Genomic DNA, 25,307 nt, shown 5'->3' on the forward strand with positions numbered 1-25,307 from the left:
TGAAGATCACAGAATTACAAAAGCCCAGAGAGTGGCTAAGCTACACCTATTTAACCCTCCCAATAATGCTGTTAAGTCTATACTATTGATTATCCCCACTTTCCAGACAGGGAAACTGAAGTTCTGAGGCAGTAAAACTCAGGCAGCGCCATGCATTAGCTGTAGTGAGATCTGAAATTGCAGCCGAGCAGCCTCCGCGCGCTCGCGCACTTCAAGAACGCATTTTCCTTACTGTCACGTTTATGCCCCGAGTGGTAATTTCGCTTCCCGGCACGCGAAAAATGAATGGGCGCCATCGTGCGCGTGGCATCTTGGGAAATGTAGTTTACAGGCTCAATAACAAGCACGGTCCAAGAAGGGAGGGGCGGGGGAGCAAATCGATCTTGGCCTCGGAATAAAAAGAACAAAGAATCGCTGGCAACTTGCGCGTCGCGTCGCTGCAGCCACGCAGTGCGTGGATTCAGCAGCTTTGGCCGTGCCCGTTGCATGCCGGGAAACGCAGTTCGCGAGCCCCGGATACGTCGACAATAGATGACGAGACTCACGTTGTACGTTCACATCAGGTCCCGGCCCGCCGGAACCTGGGCGATCCACGATGCCGAGTTTGCCACGCTGCGACAGCCCATAGGCTTGTCCCCCCGGGCATTCGGGTGGACTACGAACACAAACTGAAGCCCTAGGACTTGTCGCCCATTTGCGCTCTCGCCGAGGCACAGGCTGCTCGCGGACCACCCTGCTCCGAAAACTAAGGTGGGCCCTGGGGCGCGGAGGACAGGAATGCGGGCGGAGGCTATTGAGGCACGCCTGCACTGTCCCGCCTGCACTGTCCCGCCTGCGGGGAAAGGAGGGAGGTCCGCCCTGGGCACCGCAGCTGTGTATGGTTCGGGCGGCTGGCACCGGGTGGGTTCTAGACCCAAGGTTTGTCTGCAGAAGGGGACCAGTAGACGGGGTGGATTCGAGGTGGGGACATGGGACGCAGCGGTCGGAGCCGCCTGGAGGGGTACCCGGTGGTCCCGATGGAGCTATGATCTTTGAGATATTGATGAGGAGGGACGGGGAGTGTGGTCAGAAGGCTGTTTTGGGAGGTTGGGTGGAGCGTGAGGGTGGGGTGTTACTGGGGAATCAATGGGGGCTAATAAGAATATTTTAGTCGAAGTGTTGTTCATTGATTGATTAATGAGGGGATGGCAGAGTAAGCAACTAGAATATAACGAGTGATGGATGGGAAAATGATCCCCCAGGTATTGATGGAGGTATGATATTCAACGGGTTAATGGAAAGTGATGGGGCATCGTAATGGCAAGGATGATGGTGAGGTTGTGGGGGGAATAATAGGTGGATGGAGGTCATGATCAAGGGGCCTTGGTGAAAGAAAAGATAATGAGAGGCTGATGGTGTTGTAGTCAGAGTCAGTAGTTGGGCTATGGTGGCATGACCGTCGAGGAATTAGGGGACAGAGTGAGCAAAGAGAGGGCAATAGTAAACTAGGGTTGGGGGGGTTAACTTCTGTTGATACATAGTAGGTGAATAGTAAACTGTTGGAGTGTGATCATCCAGTGATGGATCCATGGAGAGCAGGGTGGACAGTGAGGGGAGAATGGGGAACTGATGTGTGATCAGTTAACGTGTTTGTTAATGAAAGAGTTACAGGGCAGGAGGCTAGTGCTGTGATCTATGAAGGGTCTATTGGAGAAAACTGAGTTAATGGGGGCTGATAAATCAGTAATTGAATGCTTAATGGGAGCTAATAGACCATGATTCTCCAGGCATTGTTAGAGGTTCATAAGGATGTAGTAATAAAGGGGGCCTAATCATCTAAGGGATTAATGGGGAATGGGGTGAAACGAGAGAGATATAGGGAGTGGGAGGTACAATGAAGTAGTATTAGGATAAAGGTGGAAAGCAAGGGATTAATGGGGGCTAATAGGACTATATGAATCTAGGGGCAATGGGGACAACTGGGGATACAGTCAGTGAGATTTTAATGGGCATGACATGGGCAGAGAAGGGTTGATAGTGACAGTTACAGGGTTTAATGTGTGGAGTGTGGGTGACAGTGATGGGAGGTGGACAGGTTCACAAGTGGGCCATCTATGGGGTGAATGTTGGGTTTATGGGGTCTTTTGTGGGAACTGTGGGGTAAGTGATGGGGGCGAGGAGGGTCTGTGTGATAAGCAATGGAGCCTGAGAGTTCAGTGATAGGGTCCTTCAGGCCCTATAAGGTCAGTGGGGTCAGTGCCAGGGCTTCGGTCAGCCCATCTTCTGTGTGAGCTGTCATGTGGGTCAGATGAGCCCAGTTTAGTTTGTGTGGTTCTCTCCGCCCTACAGAGGTAGGTGGTAGCCCATTCATCTGGTTACTGATACTGGCCGGCATCAGCGGACTGTCGGCAGGTCTTTGAGCAACTGGTGTGTGAAATGGGACGGACGTCAAAGGACAAGCGGGATGTCTACTACCGCCTGGCCAAGGAGAATGGCTGGCGTGCTCGCAGCGCCTTCAAACTGCTACAACTGGATAAGGAATTCCAACTCTTCCAAGGTCCCTGACTGGTGGGCAGGTCACTGGGCGGTGAGGTGGGCACAGGAGGTAAACAAGTAGGCTGGGTCTGCAGAGCTCCCTGTGGTAGGTGGGCTGACTCAGAGGGTCTCTGGGGCAGGGAGACAGGCAGGAAGATAGGCAGAATACCGGAGAGGAGTTGGGCACTTGGGCAATGGAGATATGTGGGTGCTCCCCAGGGGAGAGGGGTGAATTTTGCAAGGGTCTCCAGGTTGGAGAAGTGGGTGCAGCTGACTAGGATGCTTTCACTATGTATGCCCAGGCGTGACACGGGCAGTTGACCTGTGTGCAGCCCCGGGCAGCTGGAGCCAGGTGCTGAGCCAGAAGATCGGGTAAGTGTGGGGGTCCCAGATGGGAGACCCAGGAGGGCCGGCTGGGTGGGAGGGGCCCGGGAGTGAAACTAGGCTGATGTGGGCCATGTTGTCCACAGGGGCCAAGGGTCCGGCCACGTGGTGGCTGTGGACCTGCAGGCTATGGCTCCACTACCAGGTGTGGTACAGATCCAGGGGGACATCACCCAGGTAAGAGCATGGCTGAGGGTGTTGGGGTATATCCTGGGTGAAGGCCCTTACCTGGGGTCTGTGCAGAGTGGAAGAGAAACAGAGAGGTGATAGAAACAGAGAGAGAAAGAGAATGAGAGAGTAACCATGGAGAAACAGCCAGCAGGTCATCATTGCACAGACACAGCAGAAAATGATGATGCTGGGTCCCCAGAGATGGAGCCCAGTCTTAGAGAGGCAAAGCCTGGGAATTTGGCTGACCCAGGGGCTGTGGGCCAGGACCATGGGCAGGCGGGATCTGAGGGCAGCAGTGGAGGGCCGTGGGGCCACTCATCCTCCCTCTCTCCATAGCTGTCCACTGCCAAGGAGATCATCCAGCACTTTAAGGGCTGCCCTGCGGACCTAGTGGTGTGTGACGGGGCTCCTGATGGTAAATAGCAACAGAAAGTGGGAGGCCAGGCGGGGGCCCCTGTGTGTGTCCTTCTCTGTATCTCCCACCTTGGTTGACTTATTCACCTCTTCAGTTACTCCCTGCCTCTCCCTTCCGCACTCAGCTTTCTCCCACATCTGGCAACTTCTCCCTACCTCTGCTGCCTGCTCTGTCTCTGCCTCTCTCTTCCTCCCACTTGCACCCCACCCTTTGAGTTTCATGTCTGTTGTCTACTTTTCCCTGCTCTCATCTCTCTGCAACTGTCCAATTCCGTTGCACTGTTCATTCATTTTCAGCCAGCCAGCCGTTCAACACACATTTACTGAGCACCTATTGTGTTGGGAAAACATTCATGAATAAAATTCCATTAATCTTTAACCTCATGGAGCTGATGTTCTAGTGGGAGCAAATGGGAAAGAAAATAAATGATTCAGCTCTGTACCATTAAAAGGGGATGGGGCCAGGCATGGTGGCTTCCACCTGTAATCCCAGTGCTTTGGGAGGATGAGGTGAGAGGAACACTTGAGGCAGGAGTTTGAGACCAGCCTTGCAACATAGCAAGACCCTGTCTTAAAAAATTAGTTGGCATGGTGATGCATGCCCATAGTCCCAGTTACTCAGGAGACTGAGGTGGGAGGATCACTTGAGCCCAAGAGGTCGAGGTTACAGTACACTTTGATCGCACCACTGCACTCCAGCCTGGGCAACAGAGTGAGACCCTCTCTCTAAAAAAACGGGGTGAGGAGGCCGGGCACAGTGGCTCACGCCTGTAATCCCAGCACTTTGGGAGGCTGAGGTGGTCAGATCACCTGAGGTCAGGAGTTCAAGACCAGCCTGACCAATATGATGAAACCCCATCTCTACTAAAAATACAAAAATTAGCCAGGTGTGGTGGCATGTGCCTGTAATCCCAGCTACTTGGGAGGCTAAGACAGAAGAATCGCTTGAACCCGGGAGGCGGAGGTTGCAGTGAGCTGAGATCGCACCATTGCACTCCAGCCTGAGCAACTAGAGCGAAACTCCGTCTCAAAAAAAAAGGTGGGGTGGGGGATGGGTACCATAGGGAAATCATTGAGCAGGAGGAAAGCAGGAGTACCTGTTGGAATTTTAAATCAAGTGGATGGGGAAGGCCTCACTGACTTAACAGCAGAGACTAAAGGAGGTGGGGGAGTAAGCTATGGATATGTCTGGAGGAAGAGCAATCCAGGAAAAATTGCAGCCCGTGCAAAGGTCCTGAGGCAGGAGGGTGCTTGCTATGTATGAGTAATGACAAGGAGATCACTGTGGTTGGAACAGAGTGAGTGGGGGAGAGTGGTAAAAGGTAACATCAGAGAGGTGACAGGGGACAGATCCTATAGGGCCTCGTGGGCCATGGTGAGGCTGTTGGCATTTTCACCAAGATGAGAGCTTGGAGAAAACCATGAGAGGGTTGTGAGGAGAAGAGGACTGTGCTGGGCTTGGGCTACTATGAGCTGTGTGAGGGCCAAGGGCAAAAGCAGGGGCTCCGGGGTGGAGTAGTCCAGGCAAGTGATAATGGGTGAGGGCAGTGGTGGAGAGGAGAAGATCAAGTCAGATCTTTTGAAAGTAGATGTGTTAATGGCTTCAATGTGGGTGTGAGGAGAGGATGCGGGGGGAGCATCAGAGGTGACTAAGGTTTTGGACTTGAACAATTAGAAAGCTCAGATGAGATGGGGAGGATGGTGGGAGGAGCAGGTTTGGGGAGGTAGGTCAGGAGTTTGGTTGTGGATGTATTGGAGATGTAGAATCTGATTTGTGAATCTGGAGTTCAGAGGAGCAGTCTGGGCTGGAGGTGGAAATGATAATGATGCTTGTGTGTGAGGTTGTTTCAGAATTGAAATGAGTTCCTAAGGGTTAGGAGCTCAGAATATGCATCCAGTTGGCAGACAGTAATTTGCATCTGGAACCTTAGCAGTTAGACAGCCTGGAAAATGTATTTAGTGTCTGATCTGTGTGGTACAAGAAGATGCACAGAGCCAGATGGGCCCCCCCTAACGCTGTTCCTCTTGCCACAGTAACCGGCCTCCATGATGTGGATGAGTATATGCAGGCCCAGCTCCTCCTAGCTGTGAGTAACCCTGGCCACCCCGACCCACTTTTGCCCCCTCCTGGCTGTCTCCACCTCAGCCTCAGCCGTCTGTCCTGCCCACAGGCTCTGAACATTGCTACACATGTCCTGAAGCCAGGGGGCTGCTTTGTGGCCAAGGTAAGTCTCAAGGAACTTGGTGGAGTAGAGAGAGGTCGCTGAGGCCACCCTCACCTGCTGTCTTTGCCTTCTCACCCTGCAGATATTCCGAGGCCGGGATGTGACGCTCCTCTACAGCCAGCTGCAGGTCTTCTTCTCCAGCGTGCTGTGTGCCAAGCCCAGGAGCAGCCGGAACTCTAGCATCGGTCAGTGGGGTGGAGGGGCCAGGCAGGCAGAGGGGGATCTCTGGGATGCCGACTGCACGAGGAGGAAGCGGCAGTCATGCCTCACTCCACCTTCCCCCGGCAGAGGCCTTCGCTGTCTGTCAGGGCTATGACCCTCCCGAGGGCTTCATCCCGGACCTGAGCAAACCCCTGCTGGACCATTCTTACGGTGAGAGCTGGAGCATGGGCCACCCTGGGGGACTCTGCCGCACCTTATGCAATCTAGGTCCCACGAGGGCCCACAGTCTCACCCCCTGGGGGAGGCTCTGTCCCCTCATGGGAATTTTTTTCCCAAGGGGATCCTCAGCCCCATTCTCTGATGGAAATCCCACCCCTTTATGCGTATTTTGTCCCGGGAGGAGCTTCAGCCCAGGCAGTCCTCTAGTGGTAACTCTTGGGCCTGGTGAAAATTCCATCCCAGGAGGATCCTGAGCCCTGCCCCAGTGGAGACTCCACCTGCCTAAGGACATTCTCTCCTAGGAAGATCTCAGTCATGCCCCAGGTGGAAACCTCCTCAGTGTGAAACTTTTGCCCCTTAAGCCTCTAGCAGGAAGAGACAGAGCCTGCCCCTGGGATGACATTTGAGTGAGGGAGACGTCATCCAGGCAGCATATAATCCAATATCAGGTGGACATAAATGCAGTGAAAAAGAGCAGGGCACCGATGTTTTAGAAGGGGTGATTATGGAGGGCCTCCCCGAGGAGGTGATCTGAACCAAATGAAGGATTTCTGGTGGGGTGGGAAGAGAGTAGCTGGTGGATATGTGGGGAGGGCTTGGCAGCCATACCGCCGCCTGTGTCATGACTGGCCCCAGGCATCCTGACCTTGTCCTCAGTTGTCTCCCCCTGTTCCTAAGACCCAGATTTCAACCAGCTGGATGGTCCCACCCGCATCATTGTGCCTTTTGTGACCTGTGGGGACCTGAGCTCCTATGATTCGGACCGCAGTTACCCACTGGACGTGAGTGCCCAACCAACAGTAGGTGGGTGGGAGGGAGGCTGTCCTAGGTTACCAGGTCCTCACCATCTCCCTACCCCTCTGTCCCTGCAGCTAGAAGGCAGCTCAGAGTACAAGTACACTCCACCCACACAGCCCCCCATCTCGCCACCATACCAGGAGGCCTGCACGTTGAAGAGGAAGGGGCAGCTGGCCAAGGAGATCCGCCCCCAGGACTGCCCCATCAGCAGAGTGGACACGTTTCCCCAGCCCCTGGCCGCCCCTCAGTGCCACACCCTGCTGGCCCCTGAGGTCTGGAAATGTGACTCTCGGCCTGCCTTGACCCCTTCCCCGTGTGCCTTTTTCTGACCCAAATCTCATGGTTTCTGGGGCCAAAATTCCCTTTCCTGCCTCCCAATAGCTATAAAAAATTGGTAAAGCCAAGCATAATGAATGGAAAAGTTTCACCAAATATGTGAGTCACTTTTCTTTTTCTTGGGTAGATGGAAGACAATGAAATGAGTTGTTCACCTTAACCCATTACGGTAAGTTTGCCTTGTTATCTAAGAGTTTGAGTAAGGGCAACCTTTATGAAAAACCTCAGTAAAATTTCACCTTTGAAATTTTTATGTCAACTGATAAGATTTTAATCAACAAACCCTTTTCTAAACATCTGTTGTTGTATGCCAGGAACTGCTTTAAGCATTTTACATTTGAGGCATTCAGTAAACATTTATTGAGCACATACTGTATGCCAGGCGTTGTTCTAGGTTTGGAGATAGAGCAGGGAGCAAAACAGAAATATCTTGGCTCTCACAGTACTTCCAGTTTGGAAAAGAGGCAACAATCAAAACAGTCTGTAAGTGCAAGAGTTTACATACACACATATACTATATAGCTTGCATTTCTCAATTTACATATCTTGCAATATATATAATATATAAGAGTAATATGGGATATAAAAAATAGAAAAGAGTAAAGCAGGGTGAAGAGAATCAGGAATTCTAGGCATGGCAGTTTTCATCTTTTGGTGTTTTTGTTTTGAGACAAGGTCTCACTCTGTCGCCCAGGCTGGAGTTCAGTGGTGTGATTTCCCGGGCTCAAAAAATCCTCCCACCTCAGCCTCTCAAGTAGCTGGGACTACAGGCATGTACCACCATGCCTGGCAAATTTTTGTATTTTTAGGGGAGATGGAGTTTTGCCATGTTGCCCAGGCTGGTCTCGATCTACTGGGTTCGAGCGATCTGCCGTCCTCGGCCTCCCAAAGTACCAGGATTACAGGCATGAGCCACTGCGCCCAGCCAGTTTGCACTTTTTAAAAGGGTTGTCATAGAAGGCCTCAGACATTCCTCAGAGGTAATGTTTGAGCAAAGACCTGAAGGCACTGCTGGAGGGAAGCCATGTGTTTATCTGAGGAAAGAGCATTCTGGGTAAAGGAAATAGCCATGTCCCAAAGGTGGAACTGCACGTGGTATGGGAGGAAAGTTTATCCACAGCCAAATGTTCTAAAACCACGATGTTAGAGGATGGCCCTTTCTGACAATGGCATAGCAGGTTATTCAGACTAAGTCAGCCATCACAAAAAGCCACCTTTTTTTTTTTTTTTTTGAGACAGAGTCTTACTCTGTTACCCAGGCTGGAGTGCAGTGGCATGATCTCAGCTCACGGCAACCTCCATCTACCAAGTTCAAGCGATTCTCCTGCCTCAGCCTCCCGAGTGGCTGGGATTACAGTGCCCGCCACCATGCATGGCTAATTTTTGTATTTTTAATAGAGATGGGGTTTTGCTATGTTGACCAGACTGGTCTCAAACTCGTGACCTCAGGTGATCCACCTGCCTCGGCCTCCCAAAGTGTTGGGATTACAGGTGTGAGCCACCACACCTGGCCTTTTTTGTTTTGTTTTTTGTTTTGTTTTGAGAACAGAGTCTCACTCTGTCGCCCAGGCTGGGTGGAGTGCAGTGGCACTATCTCAGCTCACTCCAACCTCCGCCTCCCGGGTTCAAGAGATTCTCCTGCCTCAGCCTCCTGAGTAGCTGGGATTACAGACGTGTGCTCCCACCTCACCCGGCTAATTTTTGTATTTTTAGTAGAGACGGGGTTTCACCATGTTGGCCAAGCTGGTCTCAAACTCCTAACCTCACAAAATCTGCCTGCCTCAGGCCTCCCAAAGTGCTGGGATTACAGGCCCTGAGCCACCACACCTGGCCACAAGAAGCCACCTTAAGAAAAAATTGAAACAGCAAATCATTGTGTGAAAGAGATTTACAATTTTTAATATTTAAAGGGTCCTGTAAATCAATAAGGAAAAACATGAGAGTGGCCAGTAAGCACATGAAAAGCTGCTCATCAGGAAAATGCAAGTGAAAACTCAAAATATCAACAACACTAAGTATTTGAAAGGATATGCAGCAATTGAAAGCCTCGTACATGCTACTGGGAAGGTAAAATGGTGCAGCCACTGTGGAAAACTTAGGCATTACCTACTAAAGCTGCATGTGTGCCAGTTCCACTCCTAAGAAATGAGTCCTAGAGGCCGGGTGCCATGGCTCAACGCCTGTAATCCCAGCACTTTGGGAGGCCGAGGTCAGGAGTTCAAGACCAGCCTGACCAACATGGCAAAACCCCATCTCTACTAAAAATACAAAAATTAACCAGGCATGGTGGCGGGCACCTGTAATCCCAGCTACTCAGGAGGCTGAGGCAGGAGAATCACTTGAACCTGGGAGGTGGAGGTTGCAGTGAGCTGAGATCGTGCCACTGCACTCCAGCCTGGGTGACAGAGTCAGACTCCATCTCAAAAAAAGGAAATGAGTCCTAGAGTGTTGCTAGCAGCACTATCTGTAGTATATGCCCATTAAATCGTGGTACATTCACTGTGGAGAACTGTACAACAATGACAGTGAACATCCTGCAATTACACCAAATAACACCTTGTAGTTATTCATTAAACTGAACATATATAGGTTTTATGCATTTTCTATATGTCATGGTTCACCATAAAAGTAGGAGGAAATGTCACAAAAATGTTAGCAGCAGAGTTAGCTAGGTGTGGTGGCACATGCCTGCCTGTAATCCCAGCTACTTGGGAGGCTGAGGTGGGAGGATCACTTGAGCTTGGGAGGTTAAGGTTGTCGTGAGCTGTGATGGAGCTCCACTGCACTCCAGCCTGGGTGACAGAGCAAGACCCTGTCTCTAAAAAAACAAAACAAAACAAAACAAAACAAAAAAACTTTCTTTGACTTTTGGTTAGCTGGCAAACTGATGCAACTCAGAAACTGCTCAATGTCAGGAAAACCGGAACTTGTTGATGAACTTGTTTTCAAAATATCATCTCATCAACGAGGCCTGGACAAACAAGCCCTGAGGAGGGATCTGCAACAACCCTGAAGACAACAAGGAAAGAAACCATGAAAGTCTGTCTGTACTGCAGTGGGAATTCTTCAGTGAGGTCTTACCTCTTCTTTAAACCTCTTCAGGAGTGTCCTGATTATATCCAGAATTTTCCCTAAAGGCAGGGATTCTTAACCTGGATAGAAGCCAGGGGTAACCATGAACTTGATGGAAGAAAATGTTACATCTTTATTTTCAGCAATAAAACTGAAATTTAGCCTTACTCCCAAGTTATAAATGCTGGCAACAAATCACAGTAGTAAAAGCAGTACCTGGGATTTTCCCACCAATACAAACCAGTTACAGCAACTGTAATGTAACATAAAAAGGGCATCTTGAAGTATTGTTCATATTTGTCACCTCTTGGAATGATAGCAGATCCTGTAAGTTGATGTATTAATTAAGAAGCCCATATATTACTGCATCTCAATTTTGTTTCAATTTAATATATAGTAATAATTATAATTCAATGTAATTGGCTTCCATTGTAATTGTGTGTGTGTATGTGTGTGTATATACTTTTAAAAATATTCTGTGAAGGGGTTCACAGATTTAACCAGATGCCAAAGGGTTCTGCAGAACAAATTTATTTATTTTGAGACAGAATTTCGCTCTGTCACCCAGGCTGGAGTGCAGTGGTGTGATCTTGGCTCACTGCAACCTCTGCCTCCTGGGTTCAAGCGATTCTCCTGCCTCAGCCTCCCGAGTAACTGGGATTACAGGCACCCGCCACCACGCCCAGCTAATTTTTGTATTTTTAGTAGAGACGGGGTTTCACCATTTTGTCCAGGCTGGTCTCGAACTCCTGACCTCAGGTGATCCACCCACCTTGGCCTCCCAAAGTGCTGGGATTACATGCGTGAACCACCGCACCCAGACTTCAGAACAAATTTTTTAGGTTAAAAACCTGTCTTAAAGAAACGTCAGGGCCAGGCGTGGTGGCTCACGCCTGTAATCCTAGCACTTTGGGAGGCTGAGGCAAGCAGATCACTTGAGGTCAGGAGTTTGAGACCAGTCTGGCCAACATAGTGAAACCCGTCTCTACCAAAAATACAAAAATTAGCTGGGTGCGGTGGCACATGCCTGTAATCCCAGCTACTCAGGAGACTGAGGCAGGAGAATCACCTGAACCCGGGAGATGAAGGTTACAGTGAGCCGAGGTCGCGCCACTGCACTCCAGCCTGGACGACAGAGTGAGACTCTGTCTCAAAAAAAAAAAGCAATGTCAGAAAGTCTACCTGGACTGCAGTCCTAAATTTCTATAACTTAATGAACAGGAGCTGACAGAAACTCCCCAGCTACACGAACAGAACTGTTTTCTACAGCTTAATCCTGTGTCCTTAGAAATTCACGTACTCTGTGATCCAAGGACTATCCACGCCACAGTCCAGTGACCTCAGGAGTATCCACATGCCAGTCTGCGACCCCAGCTGTTTCCACACCTGACTGTGACTCACCCCAGTTTACCATGTGTGACCCCAGGAGTATACACACTCAAGTCTGGGACAACCATTGTCCAATCTCCAGTCAGAAATGGTGTTTAAATTCTGGAGCGTGTGTTCATAGGCATGTCTACACTCTGGTCTCTGACCACGAAAATAACCACACCCCAGTCCGTGTGACTCCAGGAATGTCCAGACCCCAGTTTGTGTCAGTCTGGGAGTGTCCACACCATGGTGACTTAACCCAGGAGTCTTCTCACCGAAGTCAGTGTGACCACAGGAATGCCCACACCCCAATCTGTGAATATGCACAGCCCAAGAATGTATGGTGGAAGTGTCCACACAAAAGGCCGTGTGACCACAGGCGTAGCCACACCCATTACAGTGCAAATTCAGCAGCGTTCACACGACAGCCTGTGAGACCTCAGGAGTGTCCTCACGCCAGGTTCTGTGAGTCCAGCAGTGGCAATGGCTTGGAGTTTCCATAGCCATCTTAGTGGTGCCATAAATGTGTACCTCAAACTGTGACCACAGAGGAGTCCACAGCTCAGTCTGTGGTGTCCTGGGAGTGGTTTTGCCCCAGTCCAGCCACCTCAGGAGTGTCCCCACCCAAGTTTTTATGACACAAGTAATGTCCAGTTCCCAGCATATGTGACCCTGGTGTTGTCCAAACCCCGTAGTCTCTGGCTATTAGTGTGTCTATACCCATCTTGACGGCCTCAGGCAGGTGCACTCCCCCATCTGTATGACCAGAAGACTATCGACTCCCCTGTCATTGTGACCACAGGAGTGTAAAACTCCAGTGCCAGTGACTACTGGTGGGTCCACATTCCAGTCTGGGTGACCCGGGGGAGGGCACAGCCCTGTCTGTGTGACCATAGGAGTCTTCACACCCCAGTGTCTGTGAACACACAGGAGTCAATTCCCCAGTCAGTGTGACCAGAGGAATGTTCACACCAAATTGTGTGACCACAGGAGTGTCCACACCTATCTGCATGTCCTGAGAGGTGTCTATACTCCAGTGGGTATGACACCAACAGTGTCCACAACAAAGTCTGTGTGACTCCAGGAGTGTCCCTCCCCCCAGTCAGTGGGAGTCTAGAAGGATCTACACCAAGTCTTGGGAGCCCAAGGATGTCCCTTCGCCAATCTTTGTCACTCAGGGGACATTCACCCCCCAGTCACACAGACGAAGCATATCCACAGCTGGGTCTGTGTGACCCCAGCAGAGTCTACTTCACAAGTCGTGTAACCACAGGAGTGTCCCCAGACGAACCTATGGGAATCCAGGAGTGTCCACATCACAGTCACTTGACCACAGTGGTGCTGACTTCCCAGTTTATGTATCCTTAGCCATGTCCTTTTTCCAGACTGTGTGACCCTAAGTGTCCACACCCCAAACTCGGTGATCCAAGTCACTCCAGTCTGCGTGACTCCAGTGTTGCCCACACACCAATCTGTATGACCCTAAGAGAACACATCCCAGTCTGTGATGCTTCAGGAGTGGCCACACCCTACTCTGTGTGACCCCAGGAGTGGCTACACCACAATCAGCATGACCTCAGGATTTCTTACTCCAAAATCTAGTAACATCATGAGTGTCTACACCCTCACCTGTGTGATTCCAAGAGGATCCACACCCCAGGCTGTGTGACCCTGGGAAGGTCCCTATAGCAGTCAGTGTAAACCTGGGAGTGCACTCTTCCCTGTCAGTGTGAGCTGGGAGGGTGTATCTAGAGGAAGAGTGATCCAGGGAAAGGCAAAGGGCTGGATGTGGTGGCTCACACCTGTAATCCCAACACTTTGGGAGGCCAAGGTGGGTGGATCACCTGAGGTCAGGGGTTTGAGACCAGCCTGGGCAACATGGTGAAACCCCGTCTCTACTAAAAATACAAAAATTAGCCAGGCGTGGTGGCACATACCTGTAATCCCAGCTACTTGGGAGGCTGAGGCAGGAGAATCACTTGAACCTGGGAGGCGGAGGTTGCAGTGAGCTGAGGTTGTGCCACTGCACTCCAGCCTGGGTGATAGGCCAAGACTCTGTCTCAAAAAAAAAGAAAGGCAAGGGCCCTGAGGCAATGGCCCTGAGGTGCCTGGCACGTTTGAGGAACAGGCCAGTGGGGCAGGAGCAGAGTGAACAAGGAGCCAGTGGCGGGCGGTGAGGTCAAGGAGGGCCCGGAGGGCCTCGTGGGCCACGGAGAGGACTTTGGCTTTTTCTCTGAGAGAGATGAGAGCCATGGCAGGGCTCCGAGCAGAGGAGGGCCCTGGGCTGACTTGGGTTGCAACAGGATCCCTCTGGCTGCTGTGGTGGCGGCTACTCAACTGTTACTGTTTGTCAAAACTCAGAGAACTGTATGCCAAAAGGGTGAACTTTATCGTATGTAAATTATAACTCTTTACATTTAAGTTATAACTTTTGGAAAATGTGCAGTACTGGCCAGGCATGGTGGCTCATGCCTGTAATCCCAGCACTTTGGGAGGCTGAGGTGGGAGGATCGTTTTAGCCTGGGAGATTGAGGCGGCAGTGAGCTGAGATCATGCTGCTGCCCTCCAGCCTGGACAACAGAGCAAGACCCTGTTTTGAAGAAAAAACAAAAAACAAAACAAAACAAAAAAACGTGCAGTACTTTGCAAGCAAGAAAGATTTCTATTTCTGCAAGAGAGGCTGTGCTCATGCCTGTCCTTACCCCTCTCCTTTCTGCACAAACACATCTCAGGAATGCACCTGAGGAAAAGGAGGGAGCTGGGGCCTCCCTCAACTGCTCAAGGTAGCGCTCCCTTTGTTGTCTGCTGTGAACTGAATTGTGAATTCAGCAAATTCCTTTGTTGAAGCTTTAATCCTCAATGTGACTGTATTTGGAGATGGGGGTAATTAAGATTAGATGAGGCCATAAGGGCAGGGTACTAATCTGATAGAACCGGTGTCCTCATTAGAGAGGGAAGAGATGCCTGAGCTCCCTCCCTCTCTCCCTGTGGGCGCACAGAGGAAAAGCCACGTGAGGACAGAGAAAGAAGGTGGCTGTCTACGAGCCAGAAAGAGAAGCCTCACCAGAAACCAACCCTACTGGCACCTTGATCTTGAACTTCCAGCCTCCAGAACTGTGAGAAAATAAACGTCTGTGGTTTAAGCCACCCAGTCTGAGGTATTTTGTTAAGGCAGTCTGAGCAGCTAATTGGCTCTCAGTTTCAAGGCTGATTTCAGGAGACTCGTGTTGGCCAGGTATGAGGGGAGCCAGTGCTCAAGTGAAGGAAGGAAAATTCAGCACATCCTCCTCGTCTAGCTGAAGGGGGCTCTGGAGCAGCAGGAGGGGCCCAGGGCAAGCCTGGAATGAAATCCGTGGCACTCCTGCAGGTTCTGGGGGCGGTGTCCATGGAATATCCTCTGCCACATAACAAAATGACTAATAATTGCTTGGGGAGCTTTCAGAACTGCCCCAAGGCTTCCTCTAACACTCCACCCACACCTGGTTCATGCCAGGTTGCTCGATGCCTTGGTTTGGGAGAATAGGTGTGGTGTCATCTCAGGCTTGGTGGCAGCCCAAGGGAAGGGGCAAGTGTTCTGAGTCTCTCTAGATGACACAGGAGCTGAGGAAAGCTGGAGTGAATTATGAGTCACAGCCCGTACCTCACAAGAAAGTTCTGCCCGATGCCAGAGCTGGGAGCCATCACCAGTTATGCAGGGTTGGTGGAGAAGAGCCTCGGGATAATTGGTATGCATGCCCGCACATAGGTGTGTGCGTACCAGTACGTGTGAAGTTATGCAGGAGTGCGTGGTGTGCTTATGCCCGTGTGTGTGCACATTAGTCCTTTTGTGCATGCATGCATACATGGCACATGTGTGTGCATTCATGCTTTGCTGTTTTGAATGCAGGTATGGTTATAAGTGCATATGGGCAACAGAAGTTCAAGTGTGAATTCTCATGGAGATGCTAGGGTGTAGCAGGCACATGGGGACCTGTTCCCTGACAGGGGTGTTTGTGAAAAGCAACTGTGCATATGTGTGAGGGTGTACTTATGTATGAGATTCTATGTGCAAAGCCCTATGTCCGTGGGTGCTAGCCTGAGTGTTTGTGTCTGTGTATATACATGTGTATGCCAGCGTGCACATGCATGGCTGTGTGTGAGTGCGTAAGTGAAGGGGAGCACATTGGCCCAAGCTGGTAAGTCTAGTATCTATGCATGTATACCCCTGGGCACCGCCCCCCCCCGCCCCGTGCAAGTGTGAGTGAACAGGTACACAAGGTCCTGGGCGTAGATGTCCGTGCACATGTACCCCTGGGACCCTGTGCGTGGGCATGCTGTATGCATGGCTGCAGTGATTTCCCACGTGTGTGTGTGCACAGATGCACAAGTGCCCAGGAACCTAGATTGTGGTGTCTGTACACATGTACCTCTGGGCACCATGCATGTGTGTGTGCAAAAGTGCAAGTGTGCCTATGGGCTCAGGTCTGGCTGTCTGTGTACATATACCCCCTGGATGCCCATAAAGGTGTGAGTGTGTACTGCAGGTGCATATTTGTCCGTGGGCCTCAGTCTGGGTATTTGTGAACATATACCCTGTGTGAACGTGCATGGGTGTGTGGATGTGATCAGGTGTGCCCATGGACCCAGGCCTCGGTGTCTGTGTACAGGTACCTCAGGGTGCCCATGTGTGTGTGTGTGTGTGTGTGCGCATGTGTGTGTGTGTGCATGTGTCCATGTGTAACTCTGGAGGTCCATGCATGTGTGTGCGCATGGCTTCAAGTGTGTCCAAGGACCTGGGTCTGGGCATGTGTGTACATGTATCCCTAGGAACCCATGTGTGAGTATGCTCACGTGTTCAGCGGTGCCAATGGCCTTGGATCTTGGTGTCTGTGTATGTGTACCCTTGGGGGACCACAGATGGCATTCATGCATGCATATGTAGCACCATGGAGGGATCTGTGTGCAGATTTACCTCTACCTACACCTGGCTGGGGATCATAAAGAAAATCAAGGGATGCGCTACCTCCATGAATCCAGGTTTCAGCAGAGCTAAGGGAGTGAAATTTGGGGCCATTTTACTTGTCTCAAACCTTGTTATCTGAGAGAAAGCTAGAGCTTCCTTCTTTCAGCCCCCAGAGACAATGTGGCCACGCTCCGGAGGGCTGGGAAGATGAGCAATGCTTGTGAGTCACCATGATAGGAAGCAGAAGGGTCAGGAAGTCCCTGGGAGCAAGGCTTAGGGTTAGGGTTAGGGAGAAAACACTTGGGCCTGGAGGCTCGGGGCAGGCTTCCTAGAGGGGAGGGGTAGGAAGAGGCAGTGACAGGGCCCACAGCAATGGAGAGGAGTTGGACTGCAGGGATGGGGTAGGGGGACAGACGACAAGGGGCACTCAGAAGACTAATGTCTGGGAGTGGGAAAACAGTGTTTGCTCAGCCAGGAAGCTGCATCCAGCTCTTTTATCATTTGTAGAAGACCAAGTACCCAGGCCTGGGAGGAGCCCAGAGATGAACCAGAGTTTGGAGCTGGGGGCGGGGGTAGTTCTCTCTGTCCCTGTAACAGGCAGTTTAGGCTTAAAGAGCTGTCCAGGCTGGGCGCAGTGGCTCACGCCTGTAATCCCAGCACTTTGGGAGGCCGAGGCAGGCGGATCACCTGAGGTTGGGAGTTCAAGACCAGCCTGACCAACATGGAGAGACCCCCGTCCCTACTAAAAATACAAAATTAGGCAGGCGCAGTGGCACATGCCTGTAATCCCAGCTACTTGGGAGGCTGAGGCAGAAGAATTGCTTGAACCCAGGAGGAGGAGACTGCATTGAGCCGAGATCACGCTATTACACTCCAGCCTGGGCAACAAGAGTGAAACTGTCTCAAAAAAAAAAGAAAGAACTGTCCAGAATTCCACGGGCCCCTGGGGCCCAGGGTAAGCTGCCTGCCCTTTCTGGGCCTCGGTCTTCTCCATTGTCACATGGCCTGCCTGTCTGCAGCCCAGGCCCTGGGAAGCATTTAGCCTGAGAGAGGAGCCCATGGACAGTGGGCAGGCAGCTGGCTGCTCCCCAAGATTGGGCCACCCTCCTGCTCCTCTGCCACTTCAGAGTCTTTACACCCTTCCCCAGAGGCAAAGCTTGGAAATGGGCTGGGGGAGCCATGGCCACAGGCCAGTCAGCATGGGGGAAGCCTGGTGGGGTTGAAACCCTGGGCTAGGAGGGGGCACGTCCATCACGAACCCTGGTCCCCCACCAACCCACCCGACCATAGCAGGGGAGGCACAGGAACCCACAACCTTCCTCCTGACCCCAGCTGGAGAAGGATGTTGCTGCTCCTGAATTCCAAGCTGGCCCAGATGTAGAGTGGTCCCCCAAGGGTATACTTGCACAGACACCAAGATCCAAGCCCATTGGCACAGCTGAAAACATGAGCATTCCCATGCATGGGCCCCTAGGGGTACATGGACACAAATCTCCCCTTCCAGTCATGGCACCCCAGTCCTGATCAGCTTCACCCCAAAAAGCTCCCAGGTGCAGAGTCAAGACCTTCTTGTGCCCCCACTTCAACCCAAAGCCAATGGCTTCTTTTTTTTTTTTTTTTTTTTCAGAGACTGGGGTGGAGGGGTTTCACTCTGTCAGCCAGGCTGGAATGCAGTGGCACAATCATAGCTCACTGCAGCCTTGATCTCACAACTGATCCTCCGTCCTCAGCTACTGGTGCGAGCTACCACGCCTGGCTCTGAGCCAATGGCTTTCTTTTAGATCCTCCAGAAGGTCAACAATACTGACTGCAGAACGTCAGGCAGCCACAGGCCACTGGGCACAGTTATGCAGGCTGTGCTCTAACAAAAGTTGCCTGGCCACAGAGGACACTGGGAGCAGAAATGCACCCTGGGCTCCTCTAGCATCACTGGGGCCTGGCCTGGGGCCGCGTCCATCAGGAGGAAGGGGCATCCTTTCTAAAGTTCACGCAGGCATTATGTGAGCTAGTGGCGCCCCTCAGTGTCCAGGTTTTTAAAGGCAAAGGAAATCTGGACATGCGCAGAAAGTGAACATGGCCCCAGAGCCAGGCATACCTTCACCCGGGATGTCTCTGAGCTGGAAAAAAATACTCAGCCATTGTCTAGCGCAGCCCTATGCTTATCAGGAAAAATTGTAAAAAACTTTTAAATGGACAAAACTATTCCCAAGGTGTCCTTTCAATGGAACACTGGATGTGGTCTACCCAAGCCCCTTATGGCGTATCTGATTCTATAGCGGGCTGCACTTTTGTCTTTGGCTGGGCCATTTTGCACCTCTGTAGAGAGAAGTTAACCTGTGCAGGACGGATAATTCCCATCCATAATAAATGAATTTTGTCCTGTAGAGATACAGCTGATCTCTCTCTTGTAGAAAAAGATTATTCCAGATATTATATTGCATCTATTGGCAAATCCATTGCAGTATCTCTGGGAGTTTATATATGCTTGTTCTTCAGATTCTCCTCTGAGCCTAGTGTAACATATTACCAGTTCCCTCATTCATAAATGATCTGGGCCAAGCATGGTGGCTCATGCTTGTAATCTCAACACTTTGGGAGGCCGAGGCGGGTGGATCGCTTCAGCCCAGGAGTTCAAGAGCAGCCTGGGCCACAAGGAAAAACCCTGTCTCTACAAAAAGTACAAAAATTAGCTGGGAGTGGTGGTGAGCGTGTGTAGTCCCAGCTACTCAGGAGGCTGAGGTGGGAGGATCATCTGAGCCCAGGGAGGTCAAGGTCTGCAGTAAGCTGTGATTGCACCACTGCACTCCAGCCTGGGCGACAGAGTGAGACTCTGTCTCAAAAATAAATAAATAAATGATCTAAAAATCCTTGACACGTTCACTTTATATTTGTAGGAGTCGTGATGTTACCATTTTGGAAATAATTTTTTAATTGCATCTACCAGCTCACAGTACAGATGAGATCACCAAGCTGGGGGAGAAGGGACTTGCTTGAAGTGACCCTCATGGACTGGGACTGGAAGGCAGAGCTGAACTCAAGCTACTCTGGGTGCTGCCCTGCTCCTGGAAGGAGGGGGATATGCTGTGCCCAGGTGTGGAATGGAATGGAGGGCTGTGACACACCTCCACCATGGGGATATGGAGTGACCTTCTGAGATGAGGGGGTCATCTGTCAGGTCCCACCCTCTGTGCTGTGCCTTGATTCAGACCCACGACACAACCAGCCGTCCACCCCACCCCAGGTGGTCCTGGCCAGGGGAAGTGCTGAAATGCCCCCATTGCCATCCTGAACTGCTATGCTGGTGATGACCATAGGAAAGCTTTATTCTAGGTATACTATTTCAACTGCTGGGCCCCAGCTTCCTTATCTATAAAATGTAGTTAGTTCCGGTTCCTGCCTTATATGGTGTGGAGAAGATTAAATGAGATTATGGACACGAAGCTCTTCAAATTGCCCGGCACAGAGTAAACGCTCAATATATATCAGCTGTTAGTCATTAGGTCTGTTTGACTTGCAGAACTTCCAGTGGTGGACATTTTTGAAGGGATGCTTGGGGCCCCCTCGAGATGCTGGCCTAGCAGGACCCAGCTGCTCCATCCTTGGATGAAACACCCAACAAGTGTTCCCCGGGTGATGGATCAGGGAACTCAGACTCCTGGCCAGGGAAAACAGGCCTGACCTGCTCTCTGGAACCCCCATGTTGCCATCTAGGAGATCCTGAAGCCCAAGGCACAAATGAGGAGGAGCACAAGGAGTGGTGAGTTCTTGACAGGAAATGGTGGGGTGCCCTAGGAGAAATCACCTCTTAGGGTCTCGGTTTCCCCATCTGTACAATGGGCACTTCGGAGCTGTGAGTTGCTGAGGACCTTTGCAGCCGCCTTTTGGGGAAGAACAAATGTTCTCCAAGGGTGTAACGGCTGGAGGCTGACCCTCTCCCAGCCCAGGCCCTGCCATTAGAGACAAAGTACACCAGACACAAAGGGAAAACCCAGTCCCCACCACACAAAGGCAAAACCCAGTCCCCGCCACAGCATGGGAAGCTGCCCAGCAAGTTGAGAGTCAAGTTGCCCAAGTTTTGTGGCCAGTGAAGGGGAGGTTTGCAGCCAGACCACTCCTGAGGCCTACCTGGGGAACTTGTGGGGGTTGGGTCGGGGGGATGGACTCAGTGGCCTGTGGGGTCCCTTCCAGTCCAGACTCTCCTCTGTGGCTGGCATGCTCTGACCTCAGAGGTCCAATCTGCAAAATGGGACGATAACCCCATGTGGGCTGAGAGGGCAGGAAGATGGATGTATTCTTCAGGGTTCTGTGAGTTGTAAGTGGCAGACACTCCAGTCAAACCAGCTTAAGGTAAAAGGGAATAATTACTCAGGTAATGGAAGAGACCTGGGACAGAGTGAGCTTTGGCCATGCACAGCGTGTCTGAGGACTCTCTCTCTCTGTCCAGGAGGTCTGATTTATCTTTGAGAGCTTGGCCCTCGGCAGGCTCTCCCAGGTGGTGGCTGCCTCGCCTATCCCTAAACAGCAAGGAGTCCCAGAGGACAGCAAAGCCTCTTTCCCTTCAGTTCCAGCTTTAGATCATGTGGCCTGGCTTGAGTCACACCCATTCCTGACCCTGTGGTCACAATGACAGATTGCTCTGATTGGCTGGTCTAGTCATGAGTCCACTCCTGAAGATATAGGTGGGAGCAGGGAGGTGGGGGAGTTAGCCCCACAAGAACAACATGCACTGGAGTGAGGTGAGGAGGAAGGGGGTTGCTAAAAGAAAATGGAGGTCCAGCCGGGTGTGTTGGTTCACACCTGTAATCCCAGCACTCTGGGAGTCTGAGGCGGGCAGATCACAAGGTCAGGAGTTTAAGACCAGCCTGGCCAACATGGTGAAACCCCATCTTTACTAAAAATACAAAATTAGCCAGGCGTGGTGGCACGCGCCTGTAATCCCAGCTACGTGGGAGACTGAGGCAGAAGAATTGCTCAAACCCGGGAGGCAGAGGTTGCGGTGAGCCAAGATCATGCCACTGCACTCCAGCCTGGGTGACAGAGCGAGACTCCATCTCAAAAAGAAAAAAAAAAGAAAATGGAGGTCAGACATGATGGTTCACATGTGTAATCCGAGAACACTGGGAGGCTGACTTGAGGCCAGGAGTTCAAAACCAGCCTAGACAACATAGTGAAACCCCATCTCTACAAAAAATACAAAAATTAGCTTGGTGTGGTGGTGCACGCCTGTAGTCCCAGCTACTTGGGAGGCTGATCTCTTGAGCCCTGGAGTGAGAGGCTGCACCTCTCACTCCACTGCACTCCAGCCTGGGTGACAGAATGAGACCCTGTCTCAAAAAAAAAAAAAAAGAAAAGAAAAGAAAGAAAGAAAGAAGGTGGTCTTTCATAGAAGAGGAAAGAGGTGCTGAGTTGGTAAAAGGAATGCCTGCCCAATACAGTAGGCCACCGCTGAATCCTTAAGTAAAACCACTGGCAGCCTTAGTCCCTCTCTGCCTACCACTTTCAGGTGCTCAGCTTTATGCTGTAAAGTTACCCCATCACTCCTAAACTCGGAAATTCTGCCTCCCACGACAGATTAAAAGGCAATTTATACTAAAATGTCAATGACTACCAGATTCTGAAGAAGGCAAAGCCTCGCTGGATGTGACTTAATCTTCTAGTGAGATTTAGGGCCGTGTGTCAAAAGGATGGGGGAGATGTCAGGGAGTGTGCCAAGTACTCAATGGACCAGGCAGCTCAAAGGCAGCCCCAGGAGGAGAGAGCAACCTCCTTCCCATGTTCTGTCTCCATTCAGAGCAGATGGCCCTCCCAGGCGCATCTGAGCTCCCGGCTCTTCTGCTCCCCTCCTCTGAGGGACCTGTCTGTCTAGCTATCAGCCTGTCAGTTCAGCTCTGCTGCAAAGCTGTTGTGTAGGTGTATATTCATCGAGTGTCTGTTCCTAACACTGATTTCTTGGCAGAGAGAAGTCAGTTCATCCAACCATTAAGGATGAGTTCTGTGTGAGAGGGTCAGAGAAGAGGATTGGGAAGCAGATGGAGCAGGTTAGAACATTAGAATTGTTATCAACCTGCTCTTTCTTGTAGATACCCACAGTTCATCTACTCAACCACTCACTTAGCCTTGCGCCCATTCATCCACCCATGATTCACCCACTTACCCACTATTCATTCATCTGTTTATCTAGCCACCCATCCGCACACCCACATAACTGATCACTGCTGTGGCTCCAGCTTTGTGCCATGCATTGGGAGCACAGAGATGAGTCATATCCCCTCCTGCTCTTTCAGCCCTCCCAGTCTAACTGGAGAGACATCCACAGGCAAATCTCGCTGCATGATTCGGTGATCAATGCTGTGGTTACCCCAGGGAGCATTTGATTATGACCCTGACATTTTAGCCGAGTGCTGACAGATCTCTTGGTGTTGCCAGGAGAGAGGAGGAGGAAGGACATTCCTAGAAGTGGGAACAGCGTAGATAAACCCTGGGAGGTGTAAGAGAGAATGAGTGTGGTTAAAGCACAGGGTGGATGAAGGGCTGAGGCAGAAGTTGGCACTTGGGCTGGGCGCAGTGGCTCATGCCTGTAATCCCAGCACTTTGGGAGGCTGGGGCGGGCAGATCACCTGAGGCCAGGAGTTCGAGACCAGCCTGGCCAACATGGTGAAACCCCATCTCTACTAAAAATACAAAAATTAGCCGGGTATGGTGGCGGGCACCTGTAATCCTAGCTACTCCAAAGGCTGAGGCAGGAGAATCGCTTGAACCCGGGAGGCGGAGGTTGCAGTGAGCGCCAAGATCACGCTGCTGTACTCCAGCCTAGGCGACAAAGTGAGACTGTCTCAAAAATAATAATAAAATAAAAGAAGTTGGCATTTGGAAGCTGAGCAGGGGCTTTAATTCCTAGTCCTGGGGTGCCAGGGATGGCTTTTGAGCAAAAGAGCCAGCACCCAGAGTGTGGCCAGAGGCCTGGGGTAGCTGGCCTGGGGTAGCCAGCCCGCTTTTGCTCCAGGCCCCAAAGAGACACATGTGCCAACCCCCAGCCTGCAATTCAAAGAAAGAAAAAGACTTCAGGAAGAACGCCATTTACAGAAACTGTCCCTGAGATGGATGGACAGATGGACAGTGGGATGCTGAGATGTCTGGTGGGTGTACAGATCCAAGCATAAACTCTGGTCCACACCGCACGCTTTGGGGACACATACCAGGGAAACAATGTGGTCAGGGGAATCAGGCATGTGCACCCCAATTTACCTGGCTCTGCAGGGCTTGGAGGGCTTGCAGGATGCATGGCCACGTTGCTGAGGGAAGAGGGCCAGAAGGTCAAAGCCACTTCCAGTTGGGACTCTAAGAATTTCCTCAAGGGGGCCGGGTGCGGTGGCTCATACCTGTAATCCCAACATTTTGGGAGGCTAAGGCAGGTGGATTACTTGAGGTCAGGAGTTCAAGACCAGCTTGGTCAACATGGTGAAACCCCGTCTCTACAAAAATACAAAAATTCGTCTTGCGTGGTGGCGGGTGCCTTTAATCCCAGCTGCTTGGGAGGCTGAGGCAAGAGAATTGCTTGAACCTGGGAGGCAAAGGTTGCAGTCAGCCAAGATTGTGCACCACTGCACTCCAGCCTGGGTGACAGAGCAAGACTCTGTCTTCAAAAAAAAAAAAAAGAATTTCCTCAAGAGCAGCAGCTTCTGAATTTTCCTGAGTGTAGCTGAATTTTTATGCTAAGAAACCATCCCAAGACCTCTGCCAGGAGCACTGGGTGCTGTTAGCTCTGTCGAATGATGTTGTCCTTCACAGGGAGTAAGAGCCAGGAGGACAATTGAGGATGTGTCCTAAGAATGACACCCCGGGCAGGGGATGGGGCTCAGTAGTGAACCAATCCCTCTGCCCAGGGCTGCCAGCCTTCCAGGTGTCAGACTTGGTCAGGAAAAGTCCTCAGCCTTGATAGCTTGGTGTGAGAGTAGTGCAGTCAGATCTCAGGGTGCCAGAGGAAACTGGGTCAGCAGATGATATGCCAGGAGGCCCTAGGGTGCCAGGAGCTGTGGAGAGACCTCAGCTGGCTCTAGAAGGAAGAAGGGCAGCAGTTTGCAGGTAGGGTGGGGTAGAAAACCAAGGGCGGCCGGGCGCGGTGGCTCATGCCTGTAATCCCAGCACTTTGGGAGGCTGAGGCGGGTGGATCACCTGAGGTCAGGAGTTCGAAACCAGCCTGACCAACATGGAGAAACCCCATCTCTACCAAAAATACAAAATTAGCTGGGCGTGGTGGCACATGCCTGTAATCCCAGCTACTTGGGAGGCTGAGGCAGGAGAATCGCTTGAACCTGGAAGGCAGAGGTTGCAGTAAGCCGAGATCGCGCCATTACACTCCATCCTGGGCAACAAGAGTGAAACTCCATCTCAAAAAAAGAAAGAGAGAGAGAGAGAGAGAACCAAGGACAACAGGGCTACAGGGTGAGGAGGACCCCCCCAAAACCCAAAAGTCCTATGGCGGCCCCATTTCAAGCACTCTCCAGGCAGGGAGAGGCCAGCACCCAGCCCTTCGTCACCCCTGCTATTCATTGGTTGATGGAGTCCTGTAGTCAACGCTTGCCAGACATCGTCTAGATGCTGAGCCTAGTGCAGGCACTGGAGGCCACAGACAGCAGAGATGCAGCACTGCCTAGTGGGGAGACAGACACTTTTGTGTGATAAGGTTTATGAAGATAGGG

General features: G+C 51.3%; 1 protein-coding gene across 4 annotated transcripts; it reads left to right on the top strand.

Moving 5' to 3' along the window:
- Nucleotides 1-405: 405 nt before the first annotated feature.
- On the top strand, nucleotides 406-10,714 carry FTSJ1 (FtsJ RNA 2'-O-methyltransferase 1). 4 transcript variants are annotated; one of them, XM_004064097.5, is made up of 13 exons: nucleotides 406-750; nucleotides 2,329-2,536; nucleotides 2,817-2,886; nucleotides 2,985-3,075; nucleotides 3,406-3,484; nucleotides 5,518-5,570; nucleotides 5,655-5,708; nucleotides 5,791-5,893; nucleotides 5,997-6,080; nucleotides 6,768-6,871; nucleotides 6,962-7,159; nucleotides 7,351-7,392; nucleotides 10,100-10,714. In XM_004064097.5, exons 2-12 carry the CDS (start codon nucleotides 2,416-2,418, stop codon nucleotides 7,381-7,383), a joined length of 990 nt encoding a protein of 329 aa, XP_004064145.1. In that variant the 5' UTR covers nucleotides 406-750; nucleotides 2,329-2,415; the 3' UTR covers nucleotides 7,384-7,392; nucleotides 10,100-10,714. The 4 variants fall into 4 exon arrangements, with proteins under 4 accessions (XP_004064145.1, XP_055231679.1, XP_018874694.1 ...); XM_019019149.4 differs by having other exon boundaries at nucleotides 506-750; nucleotides 6,774-6,871; XM_055375704.2 differs by lacking the exons at nucleotides 7,351-7,392; nucleotides 10,100-10,714 and having other exon boundaries at nucleotides 6,962-7,319.
- The last annotated feature ends 14,593 nt before the right edge of the window (nucleotides 10,715-25,307 follow it).

Source organism: Gorilla gorilla, chromosome X (genome assembly GCF_029281585.2).
Source record: "Gorilla gorilla gorilla isolate KB3781 chromosome X, NHGRI_mGorGor1-v2.1_pri, whole genome shotgun sequence".
In the NCBI taxonomy this organism is placed as follows: Eukaryota; Metazoa; Chordata; class Mammalia; order Primates; family Hominidae; genus Gorilla; species Gorilla gorilla.